General features: G+C 40.4%; 1 protein-coding gene across 3 annotated transcripts in view; it reads left to right on the top strand.

The window, feature by feature from the left end:
- The window catches only part of MYO3B (myosin IIIB), a 462,595-nt gene that overhangs the window by 250,019 nt on the left and 189,225 nt on the right, over positions 1–23,351 (top strand). For all 3 annotated transcript variants that reach the window (XM_073218711.1, XM_073218709.1, XM_073218710.1), the window contains one exon: positions 19,164–19,243. In XM_073218711.1, the coding sequence (XP_073074812.1) occupies positions 19,164–19,243 (80 nt within the window). The remainder of the gene's footprint in view (positions 1–19,163; positions 19,244–23,351) is intronic.

Genomic DNA, 23,351 nt, shown 5'->3' with positions numbered 1-23,351 from the left:
GTTTTTATTTTCTTAATTACAACTGGTCAGGCCTTTCATATGGGAGAGGCTGATGACTCAGGCGGTGGTCTGGGCCCCACCCCATTATCCTCTCCTGACATATCCTTTACCACCTCCTGGGCTGAAGGCGCCGCTTTTTCCTTCCCCACCCCATGGCCTCCTGCAACATGGCTTCGCCTGCTGCCTCCTCCCTCGCTGCTAACAGTATCTTCCAGGAGTGCAACTTGTCTTTTCAATAACTGTCTCTCTTACTTAAGGGCATCGTGCCATAGGTCATCCCCCAGCTCTTCCAGCTGATGCCGAAGTGTGTCTCTCTCCTGCCAAAGTGTGTGTGTCTCCTCAATGACCCTTTCTACTATCTCAATAAATAGACATCCCACAATCTCAGCTTCTACACAGCCACTTAGGGCCTTTAAGCAGTCTTCTATCTCATGGAGGGCTAATTCCACAGCTTCCAATTCTGGGGAGTCCCCACCCATTTAGGAGGTGCTTTACCCTAAACCAATTCCCCACTAGGAGCTCCCAATTGGAAACCCCACAGATAGGGGGCTCCCAGGTGAAGCTGTACCCTCCACCACTGCAGCCACTGGGGCCTCCCCACCATCTCTAGGAGCATCCCACACAAGGGTTGCACTGATGAAAACAGATTTTGGGTTCAGAGTTCCTGCTGACTACCACCATATGTAACTCTGGGGGAAAAATCCAGGGGCAAAATACTTTTGAACCAAAATCAGTCAAAGGTAGAAATAAAGTGGAAAAAATCTGTTTATTGTGCACAAGCAGTCATCCATTTCTGCTTGCTGATGTCTCTCATGACCCAGCTGCAAAAGGGGACCCCACCCAGCCTCTCTGGTCCAGATATGCCCTCGCTTGCCCTTGTAATTACCTATTGGTATGGAGATGGACTACTTCTCTTCACCCCTTGGAAATATCTACTGATACGGAGATTCACTAAGGCCAGGTGAAGGATTCTGAAAGTATTGCAATTTTACCCACAGATATGTAAGTGGAATTGTGCATTTGTCCTTCTGTGACTGGCTTACTTCACTTAGCATAATATCTTCCAGGTTCATCCATGTTGTTTCAAATGTCAGGATTTCCTTATTTTTAAAGGCTGAATAATAATCCATTGTAGGTCACATTTTCTATATCATTTAATCCTTTGATGAATATTTAGTTTGTTTCCACTTCTTGGCTATTGTGAATAATGCCACAATGAACATGTGAGTGCAGATACCTCATCAGGATTATTTCAATTCTTGTGAATACATACCCAAAAATGGGATTACTGGATTGTATGGTGTTCTAATTTTAATTTTTTGGAGACCCACTATAGGAGTGTACCATTTTCTATTTCCACTAGTAGTGCACAAAAGTTATAATTTCTCCATATCCTTGCTAACACTTGTTATTTTCTGTTGTAATTATTTTGTTGTTTTGTTTATAATGACCATTCTAACAGGTACAAGGTTATATCTCATTGTGATTTCAATTTGCATTTCCCTGATTATTAGTGATGTTGAGAATCTGGTCATATATCTGCTGGCCATTTGTGTGTCATCTTTGGAGAAATGTCTAATTAAGTTTTCTTGGTCCATTTTTAAATCAAGTTATTTTATTTTTTGCTGTTGAGTTGTAGGAGTTTCTTATATATTTTAGAAATTAGCCCCTTATATATAGTTTGCAAATATTTTCTCCCATTCTGTAAGTTGCTTTTCTGTTTATTGATATTCTTTGCTGACAGAAGCTTTTAGTTTAATATAGTCTCATTTGTCTATTTTTGCTTTTATGTCCTATGCTTTTGGTGTTCTATGCAAGAAATCATTGTCAAGATCAATGTTATTAAGATTTACCCCTATGTTTTCTTCTAGGAGTTTTAAAGTTTTAGGTCTTACATTAAGTCTTTAATTCAAAGTAGATTTTTGTGTATGGTGCATGTAAGAGGAATCCAGTGTCATTCTTTTGCATAAGGACATCCAGTTTTCCCAACACCATTTCTTTTCCCATTGTGCAGCCTTGGCACCCATATCAAAGAACATTTGACCATATATGGATAGGTTTATTTCTGGGCTCTCTGTTGCCTTGATTTGTATATCTGTTTTTATGCTAGTACTTACTGTTTGGATTACTAAAGCTTTATAATATATTTTAAAATCAGGACATGTGAAACCTTAAGACTTTTTCTTCCTTCTCAACATTGTTTTGGAGCTTTGGGATCTTTTATGATTCCATATGAATTTTAGGATTGTTTTTTCTGTTTCTGCAAAATTGCCATTGGAATTTTGGTGGGGATTGTGTTGAATCTGTAGATCTCTTTGGGTAACATGATGATTTTAACAACATTACATCTTTCAATCTATGAACATAGAGAAGGTTAGCAGAATATGCCACCCTGAAATGTGCCATTTTGACATAAAGATTATTTTGAGCTGAAGGAAATGGAGAAGAAGTCAAAACAAGAAAAGTACTCTGTTCTACCCCTATTTGCCTGAAAACAGGACATAAATTTGGAAAGATGCCCCCCCACCAACCAAGGACAGAAGTTAAATTACCAGAGACAACTCTAGGCTCTTAGTGGGTCAGAGACAGCGCCAGAGGAATCTATATAACAAGCTTTACTAATTATCTTCCATTAGCTTACCCATATATTTTATTTACCTTCCCACAGTTCACTGCTCCCAGAAACTCAAAGTTATTTTCCTTTGTTTGTCACTTCTCTAGAAATGTATTGTTATTTTGTTAAGATGTTAGTAAGACCAAGTTCTATCTACCCTTATGGTTACTCATCACTGAATACTCCTATGTGTATGTGTATGGCATTCATTAATAAACTCTTGTTAATCTGTTTTCTGTCAGTTTAATTTGAAGGGCCCCAGCCAATGAAACTAAGATAGATAGAAGAAAAAGATTTTTTTCCTTCCCCAACAACAGGATGAATTTCCATTTATTTGTGTCTTCTTTAATTTCATTCAGGAATGTTTTATAGTTTTCAGGGTACAAGTCTAGCCTCCTTAGTTAGGTTTGTTCCTGAGGGTTTTATACTTTTTGAAACTATTGTAAACCGGATTGTTTTCTTAATTGCTTTTTCAGATTTTCATTTTTAGCATATAGAAATGCAACTGACATTTTTATGTTGATTTCATATCCTACAACTTTGCTAAATTCATTTTATAGTTCTAACAGGTTTTCTTTGTGTGAGCTTTTTAGGGTTTTATACATTATAAGATCATGTCACCTTTGACTAGAGATACTTTCACATATGCTTTTATAATCTGGATGCTTTTATTTATTTTTCTTGCCTAGTTGCTCTAGCTAGAACTACCAGTACTATGTTGAACAGAAGTGATGAGAGTGGGTATCCTTGCTTTATTCCTGATATTAGAGGAAAAGCTTTCGATTTTTCACTGTTGAGTATGTTAGCTGTGGGTTTTTATGTTGTGGTAATTTCCTTTTCTTCCAAGTTTGTTGAATGAATTGGAGAGTTTTTTAATTCTTTTCTGCTTATGAAACTGATATAAACTCAATTTATATTATAAATTATTTATAACCTAATTATTGTAATTTATGTCATTCAAGTTTCAAAATTCAAATGTTTCCAAAATTTTCAAGTCAGACCAGATGTAAGTCTTGGGAAAGGAAATCCTAGGGCAAAATACCCCTAAAAACCAAAATCAGTCAAAGGAGAAATAAAGTTTAAAACCCCTATATTACTTACAAGCAGCAGTCCAGGGCCTTCTTTCTCCTCTGCTCCTGAAGAAGCAAAACTGGCCCTCCCCCTCCCTTCTCTGGTACAGATAAGCCCTTCTTGACCAGGTAATCACCCACTGATATGGAGATGAACTTCTCTCCACCCTTGAGGAATGATGCAAATGCACTAAATATTTCTTTCTATCTCTGAAAGCCTATTGATATGCAGATGTACTAAAGCCAGGTGAGATATTCTGGAAATATTACAATTTTACCCACACCAGATCATTTGGAAAATTCATAAAAATACAAGGACAGGGATGACAGGAAGATGGCGGCATGAGTAGTTCAGAGAAAATCTCCCAACAGCCAGGATACATCTACATTTGTGAGAACTCAACATTACATGAAGGGGGTAAGATATAAGCCACGGCCAGGCGGGACCCAAACATTTCCCCAACCCAGAACCTGGTGGGAAGAAAGGAGCCAGAACAAGGAGGGAGTGAAAGCCCAGGATGCTAAACAACCAGCTCTAGAAATCCAAGGTGCACAGGGTGCTGGATATTAGAGAAACAGAAAAGCAAAACCTGTGGACAGATGCCCACAACCAGTGCCCTTGAGACAAAAGAAAAGCGAGTGCTTTCTGCAAGTCTCAAAGAGACAGGGACCCCATAGCTGGACGAAGTCGTCCTGGCACACTTAGACAGCAGCTGGGAATCCATGGGAACCTTAGGTGCCCTAAACCCTGGGGAGGCAGCGCAGCTCTGAAGCCCCTCATGACACTAAGCAGCCTGCCAGTCGTTCCTCCAACTGGCGTGGACCCCACACACTGGCCCAGTAGCAGGACAGTGGTAGTGCGTACCGGGTGCGGCTGCACCGGAAGGGACCGGGAGCAGATCGTGTGCACCAACGGCACCAAAGGAGACTAGGAGAGGCTTGTGTGAGCCCGCAGCGGTGGCAACCGAACAGCCCGGGCACAGGTCGTGTGCACCGGAGGCAGTGGAGCCAGAGGAGTCTGGAGAGGCCCGCACGGGAGAGCCCCACACGCACCGACAGCGGAGTCTGAGTGAGCAGGCATGCTCCCAGCAGCCGACCGGAATCCCAGCCCAACGCACAGCTGCCCGGGCCAGACCCAAAGGCCGCTGCTGTCACACAGCTGCCCAGCAGGGTTGTCACTACCACGGAAGAGCGCACCTAGCATGCCTGCCACACCCCACAGGGCTCCGTGTTGATCTGACGGAGACCCCACCCACAGCAGCTTAGGGGACTAACCCAGTGGCTGTTCCAGGAGTGCTGGTAACCAACACAAGTAGTGGAGAAGGGCAAGGCATTCAGCAAGCAGGAAAGGACTTTCTTCTCCCAGCTGACACATCAGCAACTTGCCTACAGCCACCACTATCACCATGAAAAGGCAAAAAAATTTAGTCCAGTCCAAGATAGTTCAGACAACACCTGAGAGAGGAGCTGCAGAAACAGATCTAAACAGTCTCCCTGAAAAAGACTTCCAAATAAAAATCATAAACATGCTGATGGAGCAGCAGAGAAATATGCAAGAGCTAACGGATGAAGTCCGGAGGGAGATTACAGACATCCAGAGGGAGATTATAGACGTCCGGAGGGAGATTAGAGAAGTGAAACAAACTCTGGAAGAATTTGTAAGCAGAATGGACAAGATGCAAGAGGCCATTAATGGAATAGAAACCAGAGAACAGGAATGCATAGAAGCTGACACAGAGAGAGATAAAAGGATCTCCAGGAATGAAACAATATTAAGAGAACTGTGTGACAAATCCAGAGGAACAATATCCGCATTATAGGGGTACCAGAAGAAGAAGAGAGAGAGAAAAAGGGATAGAAGGTGTCTTTGAAGAAATAACTGCTGAAAACTTCCCCAAACTGGGGGAGGAAATAGTTGCACAGACTATGGAGGCACACAGAACTCCCGAGAGATGGGACCCAAAGAGGACAACACCAAGACACATAATAATTAAGATGGCAAAGATCAAAGACAAGGACAGAGTATTAAAGGCAGCCAGAGAGAGAAAAAAGGTCACCTACAAAGGAGAACCTATCAGGCTACTATCAGACTTCTCAACAGAAACCTTACAGGCCAGAAGAGAATGGCATGATAGATTTAATGCAATGAAACAGAAGGGCCTTGAACCAAGGATACTGTATCCAGCATGACTATCATTTAAATATGAGGGAAGGATTAAACAATTTCCAGACAAGCAAAAGTGGAGGGATTTGCCTCCCACAAACCACCTCTACAGGGTATCTTAGAGAGACTGCTCTAGATGGGAGCACTCCTAAAAAGAGCACAGAACAAAACACCCAAATATGAAGAATGGAGGAGGAGGAATAAGAAGGGAGAGAAATAATCATCAGACTGTGTTTATAATAGCTCAGTAAGCAAGTTAAGTTAGACAGTAAGGTAGTAAACAAGCTAACCTTGAACCTTTGGTAACCATGAATCTAAAGCCTACAATAGCAATAAGTACATATCTTTCAATAGTCACCCTAAATGTAAATGGACTGAATGTACCAATCAAAAGACACAGAGTAATAGAATGGATAAAAAAGCAAGACCCATCTATATGCTGCTTACAAGAGACTCACCTCAAACCCAAAGACATGAACAGATTAAAAGTCAAGGGATGGAACAAGATCTTTCATGCAAACAACAGAGAGAAAAAAGCAGGTGTTGCAATACTAATATCAGACAAAAGACTTCAAAATAAAGAAAGTAACAAGAGATAAAGAAGGACATTACATAATGATAAAGGGCTTAGTCCAACAAGAGGATATAACCATTATAAACATATATGCATCCAATACAGGAACACCAATATATGTGAAACAAATACTAACAGAATTAAAGGAGGAAATAGAATGCAATGCATTCATTTTGGGAGACTTCAACATACCTCTGACTCCAAAGGACAGATCCACCAGACAGAAAATAGGTAAGGACACAGAGGCACTGAACAACACACTAGAACAGAAGGACCTAATAGACATCTATAGAACTCTACATCCAAAAGCAACAGTATACACATTCTTCTCAAGTGCACATGGAACATTTTCCAGAATAGACCACATAATAGGCCACAAAAAGAGTCTCAGTAAATTCCAAAAGATTGAAATTCTACCAACCAACTTTTCAGACCACAAAGGTATGAAACTAGAAATAAACTGTACAAAGAAAGCAAAAAGGCTCACAAACACATGGAGGCTTAACAAGATGCACCTAAATAATCAATGGATCAACGAACAAATTAAAATAGAGATCAAGGAATATATAGAAACAAATGACAACAACAACACAAAGCCCCAACTTCTGTGGGACGCAGCAAAAGCAGTCTTAAGAGGAAAGTATATAGCAATCCAGGCATATTTAAAGAAAGAAGAACAATCCCAAATGAATAGTCTAATGTCACAATTATTGAAATTGGAAAAAAGAAGAACAAATGAGGCCTAAGGTCAGCAGACGGAGGGTCATAATAAAGATCAGAGAAGAAATAAATAAAATTGAGAAGAATAAAACAATAGAAAAAATCAATGAAACCAAGAGCTGGTTCTTCAAGAAAATAAACAAAATAGGTAAGCCTCTAGCCAGACTTATTAAGAGAAAAGGAGCATCAACAAACATCAACAGAATCAGAAACAAGAAAGGAAAAATCACAACAGATCCCACAGAAATACAAAGAATTATTAGAGAATACTATGAAAACCTATATGCTAACAAGCTGGAAAACCTAGAAGAAATGGACAACTTCCTAGAAAAATACAACCTTCCAAGACTGACCTAGAAAGAAACAGAAAATCTAAACAGACCAATTACCAGCACTGAAATTTAAGCAGTAATCAAAAAACTACCCAAAAACAAAACCCCCGTGCCAGATGGATTTACCTCGGAATTTTATCAGACATACAGAGAATACATAGTACCCATTCTCCTTAAAGTTTTCCAAAAAATAGAAGAGGAGGGAATACTCCCAAACTCATTCTATGAAGCCAACATCACCCTAATACCAAAATCAGGCAAAGACCCCCTCCAAAAAGAAAACTACAGACCACTATCCCTGATGAAAGTAGATGCAAAAATACTCAACAAAATATTAGCAAACCGAATTCAAAAATACATCAAGTGGGTCATACACCATGACCAACTGGGATTCATCCCAGGGATGCAAGGATGGTACAACATTCGAAAATCCATCAACATCATCCACCACATCAACAAAAAGAAGGACAAAAACCACATGATCATCTGTATAGATGCTGAAAAAGCATTCGACAAAATTCAACATCCATTCATGATAAAAACTCTCAACAAAATGGGCATAGAGGGCAAGTAGCTCAACATAATAAAGGCCACATATGATAAACCCACAGCTAACATCATACTGAACAGCGAGAGGCTGAAAGCTTTTCCTCTGAGATTGGGAACAAGACCGGGATGCCTACTGTCCCCACTGTTATTCAACATAGTACTAGAGGTCCTAGCCATGGCAATCAGACAAAACAAAGAAATACAAGGAATCCAGATTGGTAAAGAAGAAGTCAAACTGTCACTATTTGCAATGACATGATATTGTACATAAAAATCCCTATAGACTCTACTGCAAAACTACTAGAACTAATATTGGAATTCAGCAAAGTTGCAGGATACAAAATTAACACACAGAAATCTGTAGCTTTCCTATACACTAACAATGAACTAATAGAAAGAGAAATCAGGAAAACAATTCCATTCACAATAGCATCAAAAAGAATAAAATAGGGAATAAACCTAACCAAGGAAGTGAAAGACCTATACCCTGAAAACTATAAGACACTCTTAAGAGAAATTAAAGAGGTCACTAACAAATGGAAACTCATCCCATGCTCCTGGCTAGGAAGAATTAATATTGTCAAAATGGCCATCCTGCCCAAAGCAATATACAGATTCGATGCAATCCCTATCAAATTACCAACAGCATTCTTCAATGAACTGGAACAAATAGTTCAAAAATTCATATGGAACCACCAAAGGTCCCCAAATAGCCAAAGCAATCCTGAGAAGGAAGAATAAAGTGGGTGGGGGGATCTCGCTCCCCAACTTCAAGGTCTATTACAAAGCCACAGTAATCAAGACAATTTGGTACTGGCACAAGAACAGAGCCACAGACCAGTGGAACACAAAAGAGACTCCAGATATTAACCCAAACATATATGGCCAATTAATATACGATAAAGGAGCCATGGACATACAATGGGGAAATGACAGTCTCTTCAAGAGATGGTGCTGGCAAAACTGGACAGCTACATGTAAGAGAATGAAACTGGATCACTGTCTAACCCCATACACAAAAGTAAATTCAAAATGGAGCAAAGACTTGAATGTAAGTCATGAAACCATAAAACTCTTAGAAAAAAACATAGGCAAAAATCTCATGGACATAAACATGAGTGACTTCTTCATGAATGTATCTCCCTGGGCAAGGGAAACAAAGGCAAAAATGAACAAGTGGGACTATATCAAGCTAAAAATCTTCTGTACAGCAAAGGACACCATCAATAGAACAAAAAGGTATCCTACAGTTTGGGAGAATATATTCATAAATGACAGATCCGATAAAGGATTGACATCCAAAATATATAAAGAGCTCACACACCTCAACAAACAAAAAGCAAATAATCCAATTAAAAAATGGGCAGAGGAGCTGAACCAACAGTCTCTAAAGAAGAAATCCAGATGGCCAATGGGCACATGAAAAGATGCTCCACATCGCTTGTCATCAGAGAAATGCAAATTAAAACCACAATGAGATATCACCTCACACCAGTAAGGATCACCATCATCGAAAAGACAAACAACAACAAATGTTGGCAAGGTTGTGGAGAAAGGGGATCCCTCCTACACTGCTGGTGGGAATGTAAATTAGTCCAACCATTGTGGAAAGTAGTATGGAGGTTCCTCAGAATGCTCAAAATAGAAATACCATTTGATCCAGGAATTTCACTTCTTGGAATTTACCCTAAGAATGCAGCACTCCAGTTTGAAAAAGACAGATGCACCCCTATGTTTATCACTGCACTATTTACAGTAGCCAAGAAATGGAAGCAACCTAAATGTTCATCAGTAGATGAATGGATAAAGAAGATGTGGTGCATATATACAATGGAATATTACTCAGCCATAAGAAAAAAACAGATCCTACCATTCACAACAACATAGATGGAGATAGAGGGTATTATGCTCAGTGAAATAAGCCCGGTTGAGAAAGAGAAGTACTAAATGATTTCACTCATATGTGGGGTATAAGAACAAAGGAAAACTGAAGGAATGAAACAGCAGCAGAATCACAGAACCCAAGAATGGACTAATAGTTACCAAAGGGAAAGGGACTGGGGAGGTTGGGTGGGAAGGGAGGGATAAGGGTGAGGAAAAAGAAAGAGGGCATTACTATTAGCATGTATAGTGTGGGGGGGTACGGGGCGGGCTGTGCAACACAGAGAAGACAAGTAGTGATTTTATAGCATCTTACTACGCAGATGGACAGTGACTGTGAAGGGGTATGTGGGGGGGACTTGGTAAACATAATGTTCTTCATGTAATTGTAGATTAATGATACCAAAATAAAAAATAAAAAATAAAAAAATTTAAAAAATACAAGGACACGAGGGGCGGAGCCAAGATGGCGGCGTGAGTAGAGCAGTGGAAATCTCCTCCCAAAAACACATAGAGCTATGAAAATATAACAAAGAAAAATCTTCCTAAAATAGAGACCACAGGACACAGGACAACATCCAGACCACATCCACACCTGCAAGAACCCAGCGCCTTGTGAAGGGGGTAAGATACAAGCCCCAGCCCGGCGGGACCCGAGCGCCCCTCCCCCCGGCTCCCGGCGGGTGGAGAGAAACCGGAGCGGTTTTTTTTTTTTTTTTTTTTTTTTTTTTTGGCGAGCGCTTTTTGGAAGCCTTAGAGGGACGGGCCCCCGTTGCTGGGGAGGCAGGGTGGCGGGACCGGTGAGGAGGTGCCTGGGAACGGCGCCGGAGGACAAAGAATATCCCGCATTTCTCCCTGCGAGACCTGGGGGCGGGTGCCTGAGACCGGTGCCTGAGGACGGAGGAGGTCGTGCGTTTTTCCCCTTTTTTTTTTCTCTCTTTTTGGCGAGCGCTTTTTGGAAGCCTTGAAGGGACGGGGACCCCAGTGCTAGGGAGGCACGGTGGCGGGACTGGTGAGCGGGTGGCTGGGACCGGCGCCTGAGGACAAAGAATATCCCCCGTTTTTCCCTGTGGGACCGGTGGGCGGGTGCCTGAGACCGGCACTTGAGGGCAGAGGAAATCGCGCGTTTTTCCCCTTTTTTTTTCTCTTTTCTGCGAGTGCTTTTTGGAAGCCTAAAAGGGACAGGGACCCCGGTGCTAGGGAGGCAGGGCGGCGGGACTGGTGAGCGGGTGCCTGGGACCGGCACCTGAGGACAAAGAATATCCCGCATTTTTCCCTGTGGGACCGGTGGGTGGGTGCCTGAGACCAGCACCTGAGGACGGAAGAAATCGCGCGTTTTTCCCCTTTTTTTTCTCTCTTTTTGCCGAGTGCTTTTTGGAAGCCTTGAAGGGACAGGGACCCCGGTGCTAGGGAGGCAGGGCGGCGGGACTGGTGAGCGGGTGCGTGGGACCAGTGCCTGAGGACAAAGAATATTGAGCGTTCCTTCCCTGCGGGACCGGTGGGTGGGTGCTTTTTGGAAGCCTTGAAAGGACAGGGACCCTGGTGCTAGGGAGACAGGGCAGCAGGACCAGTGAGCGGGTGCCTGGGACCGGCACCTGAGGACAAAAAAAAAAAAAAAAAAAAAATCGCTTGTTTTTTCCTTTTTTTTTTTTCTCTTTGTTTCTGTTCCCTCTCTCATTGTTGCTGCTGTTGTTTTGGTTTGGAGAGTGCTTTTTGGAAATCTTAAAGGGGCAGGACAGGTCACTTAGACCAGAAGCAGGGAATCTGGGGATCTCTGGGCACTCTAACCCCCTGGGCAGCAGGGAGCACAGAGGCCCCTTACGGAGATAAATAGTCTCCTGGCTGCTCCCCCTCCAACGGGGCTCCACCATTTTGGAGGAACAGCCCCAGCCAGGCCAAGCCCACAGCAACAGCGGAGATAAACCCCAAAGCAACTGGGCAGGAAGCAGAAGCCCTGTCTGCGCACAGCTGCCCAGCACAAGCCACTAGAGGTCGCTATTCTCCCAGGAAAAGGCTACAAAACAACAAGAAGGGAAGCTCTTCCAGCGGTCACTTGTACCAGCTCTGCAAACTATCTCTATCACCATGAAAAGGCAAAACTACAGGCAGACAAAGATCACAGAGACAACACCTGAGAAGGAGACAGACCTAACTAGTCTTCCTGAAAAAGAATTCAAAATAAAAATCATGAACATGCTGACAGAGATGCAGAAAAAAATGCAAGAGCAATGGGATGAGATGCAGAGAAAAATGCAAGAGCAGTGGGATGAAGTCCGGAAAGAGATCACAGATGTCAGGAAAGAGATCACAGAAGTGAAACAATCCCTGGAAGGATTTATAAGCAGAATGGATAAGATGCAAGAGGCCATTGAAGGAATAGAAGCCAGAGAACAGGAACGTATAGAAGCTGACATAGAGAGAGATAAAAGGATCTCCAGGAATGAAACAACACTAAGAGAAATATGTGACCAATACAAAAGGAAAAACATTCGTATTATAGGGATACCAGAAGAGGAAGAAAGAGGAAAAGGGATAGAAAGTGTCTTTGAAGAAATAATTGCTGAAAACTTCCCCAAACTGGGGGAGGAAATAATCGAACAGACCATGGAATTATACAGAACCCCCAACAGAAAGGATCCAAGGAGGACAACACCAAGACACATAATAATTAAAATGGCAAGGATCAAGGACAAGGAAAGAGTTTTAAAGGCAGCTAGAGAGAAAAAGGTCACCTATAAAGGAAAACCAATCAGGCTAACATCAGACTTCTCAACAGAAACCCTACAGGCCAGAAGAGAATGGCATGATATACTTAATGCAATGAAACAGAAGGGCCTTGAACCAAGGATACTGTATCCAGCACGACTATCATTTAAATATGATGGTGGGATCAAACAATTCCCAGACAAGCAAAAGCTGAGGGAATTTGCTTCCCACAAACCACCTCTACAGGGCATCCTACAGGGACTGCTCTAGATGGGAACACCCCTAAAAAGAGCACAGAACAAAACACACAACATATGAAGAATGGAGGAGGAGGAATAAGAAGGGAGAGAAGAAAAGACTCTCCAGACAGTGTATATAACAGCTCAATAAGCGAGCTAAGTTAGGCAGTAAGATACTAAAGAAGCTAACCTTGAACCTTTGGTAACCACGAATCTAAAGCCTGCAATGGCAATAAGTACATATCTTTCAATAGTCACCCTAAATGTAAATGGACTGAATGCACCAATCAAAAGACATAGAGTAATAGAATGGATAAAAAAGCAAGACCCATCTATATGCTGCTTACAAGAAACTCACCTTAAACCCAAAGATAAGCATAGACTAAAAGTCAAGGGATGGAAAAACATATTTCAGGCAAACAACAGTGAGAAGAAAGCAGGGGTTGCAGTACTAATATCAGACAAAATAGACTTCAAAACAAAGAAAGTAACAAGAGATAAAGAAGGCCACTACATAATGATAAAGGGCTTAGTCCAACAAGAGGATATAACCATTCTAAATATATATGCACCCAATACAGGAGCACCAGCATATGTGAAGCAAATACTAACAGAACTAAAGAGGGAAATAGACTGCAATGCATTCATTGTAGGAGACTTCAACACACCACTCACCCCAAAGGATAGATCCACCGGGCAGAAAATAAGTAAAGACACACAGGCACTGAACAACACACTAGAACAGATGGACCTAATAGACATCTATAGAACTTTACATCCAAAAGCAACAGGATATACATTCTTCTCAAGTGCACATGGAACATTCTCCAGAATAGACCACATACTAGCTCACAAAAAGAGCCTCAGTAAATTCCACAATATTGAAATTCTACCAACCAATTTTTCAGACCACAAAGGTATGAAAGTAGAAATAAATTCTACAAAGAAAACAAAAAGGCTCACAAACACATGGAGGCTTAACAACATGCTACTAAATAATCGATGGATCAATGAACAAATCAAAATAGAGATCAAGGAATATATAGAAACAAATGACAACAACAACACTAAGCCCCAACTTCTGTGGGATGCAGCGAAAGCAGTCTTAAGAGGAAAGTATATAGCAATCCAGGCACACTTGAAGAAGGAAGAACAATCCCAAATGAATAGTCTAACATCACAACTATTAAAACTGGAAAAAGAAGAACAAATGAGGCCTAAAGTCAGCAGAAGGAGGGACATAATAAAGATCAGAGAAGAAATAAACAAAATTGAGAAGAATAAAACAATAGCAAAAATCAACGAAACCAAGAGCTGGTTCTTTGAGAAAATAAACAAAATAGATAAGCCTCTAGCCCAACTTATTAAGAGAAAAAGAGAGTCAACACAAATCAACATAATCAGAAATGAGAATGGAAAAATCACGACAGACTCCACAGAAATACAAAGAATTATTAAAGACTACTATGAAAACCTATATGCCAACAAGCTGGAAAACCTAGAAGAAATGGACAACTTCCTAGAAAAATACAACCTCCCAAGACTGACCAAGGAAGAAACACAAAAGTTAAACAAACCAATTACAAGCAAAGAAATTGAAACAGTAATCAAAAAACTACCCAAGAACAAAACCCCGGGGCCGGACGGATTTACCTCGGAATTTTATCAGACACACAGAGAAGACATAATACCCATTCTCCTTAAAGTGTTCCACAAAATACAAGAAGAGGGAATACTCCCAAACTCATTCTATGAAGCCAACATCACCCTAATACCAAAACCAGGAAAAGACCCCACCAAAAAAGAAAATTACAGACCAATATCCCTGATGAATGTAGATGCAAAAATACTCAATAAAATATTAGCAAACAGAATTCAACAGTATATCAAAAGGATCATACACCATGACCAAGTGGGGTTCATCCCAGGGATGCAAGGATGGTACAACATTCGAAAATCCATCAACATCATCCACCACATCAACAAAAAGAAAGACAAAAACCACATGATCATCTCCATAGATGCTGAAAAAGCATTTGACAAAATTCAACATCCATTCATGATAAAAACTCTCAGCAAAATGGGAATAGAGGGCAAGTACCTCAACATAATAAAGGCCATATATGATAAACCCACAGCCAGCATTATACTGAACAGCGAGAAGCTGAAAGCATTTCCACTGAGATCGGGAACCAGACAGGGATGCCCACTCTCCCCACTGTTATTTAACATAGTACTGGAGGTCCTAGCCACGGCAATCAGACAAAACAAAGAAATACAAGGAATCCAGATTGGTAAAGAAGAAGTTAAACTGTCACTATTTGCAGATGATATGATACTGTACATAAAAAACCCTAAAGACTCCACTCCAAAACTACTAGAACTGATATCGGAATACAGCAAAGTTGCAGGATACAAAATCAACACACAGAAATCTGTAGCTTTCCTATACACTAACAACGAATCAATAGAAAGAGAAATCAGGAAAACAATTCCATTCACCATTGCATCAAAAAGAATAAAATACCTAGGAATAAACCTAACCAAGGAAGTGAAAGACTTATACTCTGAAAACTACAAGTCACTCTTAAGAGAAATTAAAGGGGACACTAATAAATGGAAACTCATCCCATGCTCATGGCTAGGAAGAATTAATATCGTCAAAATGGCCATCCTGTCGAAAGCAATATACAAATTTGATGCAATCCCTCTCAAATTACCAGCAACATTCTTCAATGAATTGGAACAAATAATTCAAAAATTCATATGGAAACACCAAAGACCCCGAATAGCCAAAGCAATCCTAAAAAAGAAGAATAAAGTAGGGGGGATCTCACTCCCCAACTTCAAGCTCTACTACAAAGCCTTAGTAATCAAGACAATTTGGTACTGGCACAAGAACAGAGCCACAGACCAGTGGAACAGATTAGAGACCCCAGAAATTAACCCAAACATATATGGTCAATTAATATTTGATAAAGGAGCCATGGACATACAATGGCAAAATGACAGTCTCTTCAACAGATGGTGCTGGCAAAACTGGACAGCTACATGTAGGAGAATGAAACTGGACCATTGTCTAACCCCATATACAAAGGTAAACTCAAAATGGATCAAAGACCTGAATGTAAGTCACGAAACCATTAAACTCTTGGAAAAAAACATAGGCAAAAACCTCTTAGATATAAACATGAGTGATCTCTTCTTGAACATATCTCCCCGGGCAAGGAAAACAACAGCAAAAATGAGCAAGTGGGACTACATTAAGCTGAAAAGCTTCTGTACAGCGAAAGACACCATCAATAGAACAAAAAGGAACCCTACAGTATGGGAGAATATATTTGAAAATGACAGATCTGATAAAGGCTTGACGTCCAGAATATATAAAGAGCTCACACGCCTCAACAAACAAAAAACAAATAACCCAATTAAAAAATGGGCAGAGGAACTGAACAGACAGTTCTCCAAAAAAGAAATACAGATGGCCAAGAGACACATGAAAAGATGCTCCACATCGCTAATTATCAGAGAAATGCAAATTAAAACTACAATGAGGTATCACCTCACACCAGTAAGGATAGCTGCCATCCAAAAGACAAACAACAACAAATGTTGGCGAGGCTGTGGAGAAAGGGGAACCCTCCTACACTGCTGGTGGGAATGTAAATTAGTTCAACCATTGTGGAAAGCAGTATGGAGGTGCATCAAAATGCTCAAAACAGACCTACCATTTGACCCAGGAATTCCACTCCTAGGAATTTACCCTAAGAACGCAGCAATCAAGTTTGAGAAAGACAGATGCACTCCTATGTTTATCGCAGCACTATTTACAATAGCCAAGAATTGGAAGCAACCTAAATGTCCATCTGTAGATGAATGGATAAAGAAGATGTGGTACATATACACAATGGAATACTACTCAGCCATAAGAAGTGGAAAAATCCAACCATTTGCAGCAACATGGATGGAGCTGGAGAGTATTATGCTCAGTGAAATAAGCCAAGCGGAGAAAGAGAAATACCAAATGATTTCACTCATCTGAGGAGTATAGGAACAAAGGAAAAACTGAAGGAACAAAACAGCAGCAGAATTACAGAACCCAAAAATGGACTAACAGGTACCAAAGGGAAAGGAACTGGGGAGGATGGGTGGGCAGGGAGGGATAAGGGGGGGGAAGAAGAAGGGGGGTATTAAGATTAGCATGCATGGGGGGGAGGGAGAAAGGGGAGGGTGGGCTGCACAACACAGAGAGGACAAGTAGTGACTCTACCACATTTTGCTAAGCTAATGGACAGTAACCGTAATGTGGTTGTTAGGGGGGACCTGATATAGGGGAGAGCATAGTAAACATAGTATTCTTCAGGTAAGTGTAGATTAAAAATTTTAAAAAAAAAAGAAAGAAAGAAAGAAAAGGGGGATTACTCCTTAACAGGATAAAACTATTGGTAAATCAAAGATCAACGCATGCTTTAAATATCCTTAATGTTGATCACTTAAAGGGTGTCAGATGATCAGCTATGGAGGTACTCTTTTCTGATAATATTCCTTTCTCTTAATTAAAAAAAAAAAAGAAAGCAGTTACTGTGTGCTGACCTCCAATGAGTTCTGCACAGTGGTATAGAGGGCATGTCAAAGTGTGGGCAAAGGGTCTGTTTGTTTCTACGCAGAAGATCAAGGCCTAGCTTGGATACCCAGAAAATGAACTAAGATACGATATGAGGAGGAGCTTCCGGCATCAGCACTCTCTGGAGGACTCGTGCCAGGGGATGATCATCAAAAAGCCTCCACAGGGATCCGGACGATGCTGCGGTTGTGGCTGCATCCAGCCCACCGTCTCCTGGACTTGCCATAAGAAGGAGGAGGGAGATGTCTAGGCTGGCATGTGCATACAGTGAGACAACGAATTTGACTGGATCTGTACTGTTGGAACTCAACCAGGAGTTGGGAGGGGTGCAAGTTGTAGCACCCCAAAATCTCATGACTATAGACTATCTATGGTTAAAAGAACATATCCCAGAAATGAACAGATCCCAGAAATGGGCTGCTTTAATTTGTCTGATGGTTCAAGTACAGTTGGACAATATCCATCATATCATAGATAAATTTTCACAAATGCCTAGGGTGCCTAAATGGTTTTCTTGGCTTCACTGGAGATGGCTGGTAATTATAGATTTGCTTTGTTTATGTCACCGTATTCCTATTATGTTAATATGTGTGTGCAAATTAGTTAGTAGTTTAAAACCTATACATACTTAAGGTACTATACAAGAAGATATGTCAAAGAAATAATCAATCCTCCCAAGTTTCCTTCATATGCTACATCTATAGCTTTTCTTCTTCCTTCCTAATTACAAACCTTAAATAGAATTCGTGCCTCATATCGAATTTACCGAGTATCATAATTCCTCCAGGTGGTAAAGATACCTCGAGACAAGTGCTGGGCATAGAAGCCACAGGGCATAAATCTGCAAAGAAGTAAAAAGCTAACCTTTGCAAACAATATGGCTTCTCTCTCACTTACCAACTTTACATTTCCCTGTATGGCCCCGGAAGATGACTGGTTAGCCAGAGACGGTAAGATTCCTCAAGGGAGGAACAACCTAAGACAGGCACAGTCGCAGGGGGGCCATCAGGTGAGAATTTGGGGATCAACAGAGGTGAGGCTCAGAACCTCACCCCCCCTGCTTTGAGAGAAATCTTCTGCATCTGTGGATGTTTTGCTGCCCTTGTCTAGCCTGGATTAATACTTAGTCAATAGGCACACACCTGATCATCTGATCATCTACATTTGCCCTCTTACAGCACTAAACTATGTTTTCTACCTTTATCTTGCATCTACCTACCACTTCAGCATTTTATTAAAAATAAAAATAATAATAATAATAAAGGGAGAAATATGGGATCAACATATAAATCAAGTACAAAAATCAAACGAATATTCATATTTGACCTGATTGTTTATAGGTCATAATGCGTGATCAAAACCGAAAGTTTCTGTGATGAATGCCCTTGTACTGTTCACCATGTAAGAATTTATTCACTATGTAAGAATTCATTCACCATGTAAGAACTTGTTCGTTATGCTTCAGAAGATTGGAGACTGACGAGAATTAGGCTTGAGATGGATTAATGATTGTACATTGAGCATTGACCCCCCTATACTGAATTTTATTGTTGTTAACAACCATTTGATCAATAAATATGAGAGATGCCCTCTCAAAAAAAAAAAAAATACAAGGACACTAGGAGGAAGTTACTCATAATCCTATTCCTTAACTTTTCCTGCACTTTAACGTATTTGTCTTTTTGTTCAGGTAACTTTGCCCAGACAAAAGCCAGGATACCAGCATCCTCAAGGCCTTCGCCTCCGCCTCTCAGTGCCGGGAAAGCCAAGGTGAGCTGCCAGCTTGTATCCAGAATAATGTGAGCCGCGGGGTGCTCCTGCCCTGGGGATAATCCCAGGGAGGGAAGCAGTAGTTTCCTTGGTATGGCCCACTACCAGGCAGTCTGGTAATGAGATAGAGGGCATTTAGGAAATCAGGGGTAAGGAAATTTGAAACAACATCCTGGAATCATTAGAATCCTGTGTTAGTGAAGAAAACCTTTTTGTACTCTCTTAAATTTAGCTTAGTGGACCATGAATTAAACTAAACCTGACAGGCCAGAGAAAAAACATATTTTTATCATGTACATACAGGAGTTCACCAGAAAAAGTAAGTCAGGGGCAGTTAGAATTTGCAGTTTATATACCATCTTAAAAGGGGATGAACAGGGGGAGAAAGGCACTAATGGGAGAGAAAATGACTTTGGGGAAAAATTAATGATCCCTTAGAACAGGTGGGAGGTATGATGGTTCTGTGACAATGTCTGTTAAGGTGATTTCTTATCCCAGTGCTTACTTGTCATCTGCAATGACAGAAGCCAATCTTCCCTGCCTATAAAAGTGCCATGGAGGGGATTTATGACAGTTGGGTTCTTTAGGGAAGCTCCATTTTTAGGCAGATAAGGGGAGTTCAGAAAAAGCTTCTTGCAACTGTTGATTCACAAATGTCTTCATCTCAAAATAATTGCTGTGCCACTGTGACATATTCGGGACCCTTTCACCATTCTCAGAATGATCACTTAAGATCCAAAATAATGACGCTTGAAAATAAAGTCCATCCAGGATGAGATAAAGCTTTTTTCCTTGAGGCTGTCACCAACCTACAGAGGAGGAATACAGGGGCCAAGTGGAGTCAGCAGGGAGGAAAGAAATCAAACCATGTCTTACAGTGGTGCTTTGTCCTCTGAAAAGTGAGTGGAACCCTAGTCCCTGCAAAGCAGGGATATTAGAAGCATTAATAAATATCCTGGTGTAAAATTCTTTAAATTTTCCATTCTTCCAGGTGAACAGGGATATCAGAACTGGCTCGTTAATGTTCATTGTATATACAGACACAAAAAACAATTATCTTGAAGGTGGTAGAGTAATAAAATAAATAAGTCATATATGTGAGGTTTATGATCTTTTTGTTTATATTGAATAGTAAATAATTTATTTAATAAAGAAAAAGCAATTCAGCCACACATAATACTGTTGAATATTATCCCAAAATTGATACAGACATACATATCTATACTTATTTCCTCTGAGAATAAAAGACTTACTGCACATAACAGGGACTCAGATATTTTGTTAACAATAATTTTTATGTCCATATTGCTATTACAACCAAGTGTAATATTCTACTTTTCAACCTTGTGAATTTGTGGCAAGATACTAAGACTACTTAATATGAATTCTATGGGCCATTAGAAGAGATTTACATAGGAGTTTTAGTGATTCTGAGAGCTTGATATTACATGTAAAATTTTGTTTGTGTTTAATACAGTTGATTCTCATTATTTGTGAAACTTCTGTTCTATAAAGATCCTGTGAACACTGAATCAGTACATGCTCCTAAAGGAAATACACAGGTTCCAGCAACTCCAGTTACAACATTTTTGTCAACCAGTTATTACATAATCTTGTTTTGTGTGTATTTCTACTTAAAGACATCTACTTTAATATATGTTTCAAATATATTATATACAGCATTATATACAGTATATAATTATATACAGCATTTCTTTATATAAAAGAGTATTTCTATTACAGTATTTGTGTCATTGAACTCAAAGGCAACAGTGCTATAACTCTTCCCCAAACAAAGCTTATCACACACACATATTCTTCAAGAGGCACACTGCAGCCTTCTTGCACATAGAAACACTAGACAGCACTTTAGCCCTATGCTCGGAGGCCATTATAAACAGGGAAATCACCAGCCAAAAACACAACAATGCAAAAAAATGGGAAAAGACATTTATTTACAGCATAAGAGCTAAAACAAGATGGCAGAGTGTTACCTGTTCAGCCTTAGCTTGGGGTGTGTCTGTCACTCAGACTTTTCACCATTCTGCGTGGCTATGATTGACCATGAAGCACTGTGAGTATTGATTTGGGGGTTACAAATAAATTTTAGCAAGTAGGCAAATTAAGAAATATAGAATCCACAAATAATGCAAATCAACCGTATATCTGTTTTTTTGGAGTCACTGGCTTCTACCAGATTCCAGAAGTGATCATGACACTAAAAGATTAAAGTTTCCTGTGTAATACCCTCTATTAGCCTACATTACCTCCCTTTCTCCAATTTGATTTGTTGGCTACTGGACTCTGCCAGGTCCCATGAGCCTGCCTTCTACACCCAGAATATCAGCAAAGTGTTACCTCCCTCCCTGCACTGCCTGCTGTTGTTCAGTTCCTGCCTATGTGAAAAGTATGCCCTCCAGTATGTGACATGTGTTTACATCAGCATAATAATAACAATGTATAAAGGTGAGATGAAAATGACTAGAGATTCATTTTTATTGGAAAAGTAAATGAGTTGGAAGTTCTTATTAAGGCATCGACAATTAAGAAGGGTGACAACAGAAAAAAAACAAACCCCAAACTCTCTTTATTTGAAGTAAAACAACAGAGGTGGCCTCCTAGGAAGCTGGCCTCCAGCATTCAGTACCCCAACTCTGGACCAAGTGTCAGTGCCAGTCTTGCTTCCCCATTTAGGGCTATGGAGGCTTTTGAGAGGGAATATTTTTTCCTTTGGGATGGATGAGTTACTTGTTAGCAGTAAAAATTCTTGACAAAAAGTATTTTTGAGAAGCAAATATAAGCACTTCTGAGGCTTCAGGATGCAAATAGTGGTCATTTACTGAGACCAGGAAAAAATCCTCCAGTTTTTCATTTATTGTTGAAGCCTAGATGATTTATGAGACTTTTCGGACTCTGTGTCTCTTTCAGAGAGTAAATTTAGTTGACAGATGAGCAAAGCTTTTTAACAATACCATGCTTTCAGAGTGACTTTATAAGTTATATCAAACCACATAGAAAGGCAGTATGTAATGTTTAAGAAGTAAGATTTTGGAATCAGAACTGGGTTAAGATGTAGGCATGGCCAATTACTAGCTGCAAGACCATGGGAGATTTACCTAAAATCTTTGAGCCTTAACTTCCCCATGTGTAGAATAGAAATAATAATAGTACTTACCTCATAGGATCATTTTGAAAATTCAATGACATAATATAGGCAAAGTGGCTAGTATTGTGATTTCACATAAGAAACAATCAATGTTTTATGACTCATATTTTGATGACCATCTAAAACTCCATGTGTGGAGTCCATATGTATATGAGAGCTCAATTCCTGTGGACTTGGAGGTCTGTATCATGACTTGTAAAGCTTACTCATGACAAGTTTAAAGGCTGACCAGCGCCTCTCAGAAGGAGTTGGGCTGGACAGTTGTCACGTAGGCAGAAAACACGCTTGCTCAGCTCCGGCTGACTTGCATAAATTGGGTTGTAGGAGAAAGGTGCACTGGGTTAGACAGACAATGCTTTCACCAGAATATCGATTCTGCTGATCAATTTGAAATTGGTTTCACTGGAAGTATTTTCTCTGCCTGTAAATAGAAAGGCCTCCTTGCTGTGCTGCACTGATGTTAGTACTTGCCTTCTGCCATAGAAGAAAATCCTGCATCCTTGAAATTGATCACTCAACTAAAACTAAATCAAGCATGGTAATGATGGAGGGAGAACTGATGTTACTTCTTATGCAAACACAAGGCAATGGTTTTTACTAACCAATTTTACTAAAGAGGAAAGCAGAGGCTTTGAGAAGCTAACAAGCCCAAGGCCACACATCTAATAAATGGAAGAACCAGAATTTGAACCAGGTGTGCCCGTTTCCAAAATTCTCTGCCCTATAGTTCATAACCCCTGAGCCTAGGAAAGCTTTTCTAGTCTCTTTTGCACCTGTTTGAGGTAAAAATTATAAGTACTTTGGAGAGGACTGTGTTTTTCTTGCGATATCCCCACCTTTGGGGAAAATTATTTGCTAGATGATGCCCGTAATAGAACCTACTCTGAATTGCTTCTAAGAGACTTTTATTTTTAATTAAATAAAGTGGGACTACAATTAACT

This window comes from Manis javanica, chromosome 12 (genome assembly GCF_040802235.1).
Source record: "Manis javanica isolate MJ-LG chromosome 12, MJ_LKY, whole genome shotgun sequence".
Taxonomy (NCBI): Eukaryota; Metazoa; Chordata; class Mammalia; order Pholidota; family Manidae; genus Manis; species Manis javanica.
Note: the sequence above shows the minus strand (reverse complement) of the source record. Positions and strands in the feature narration are given on the sequence as shown.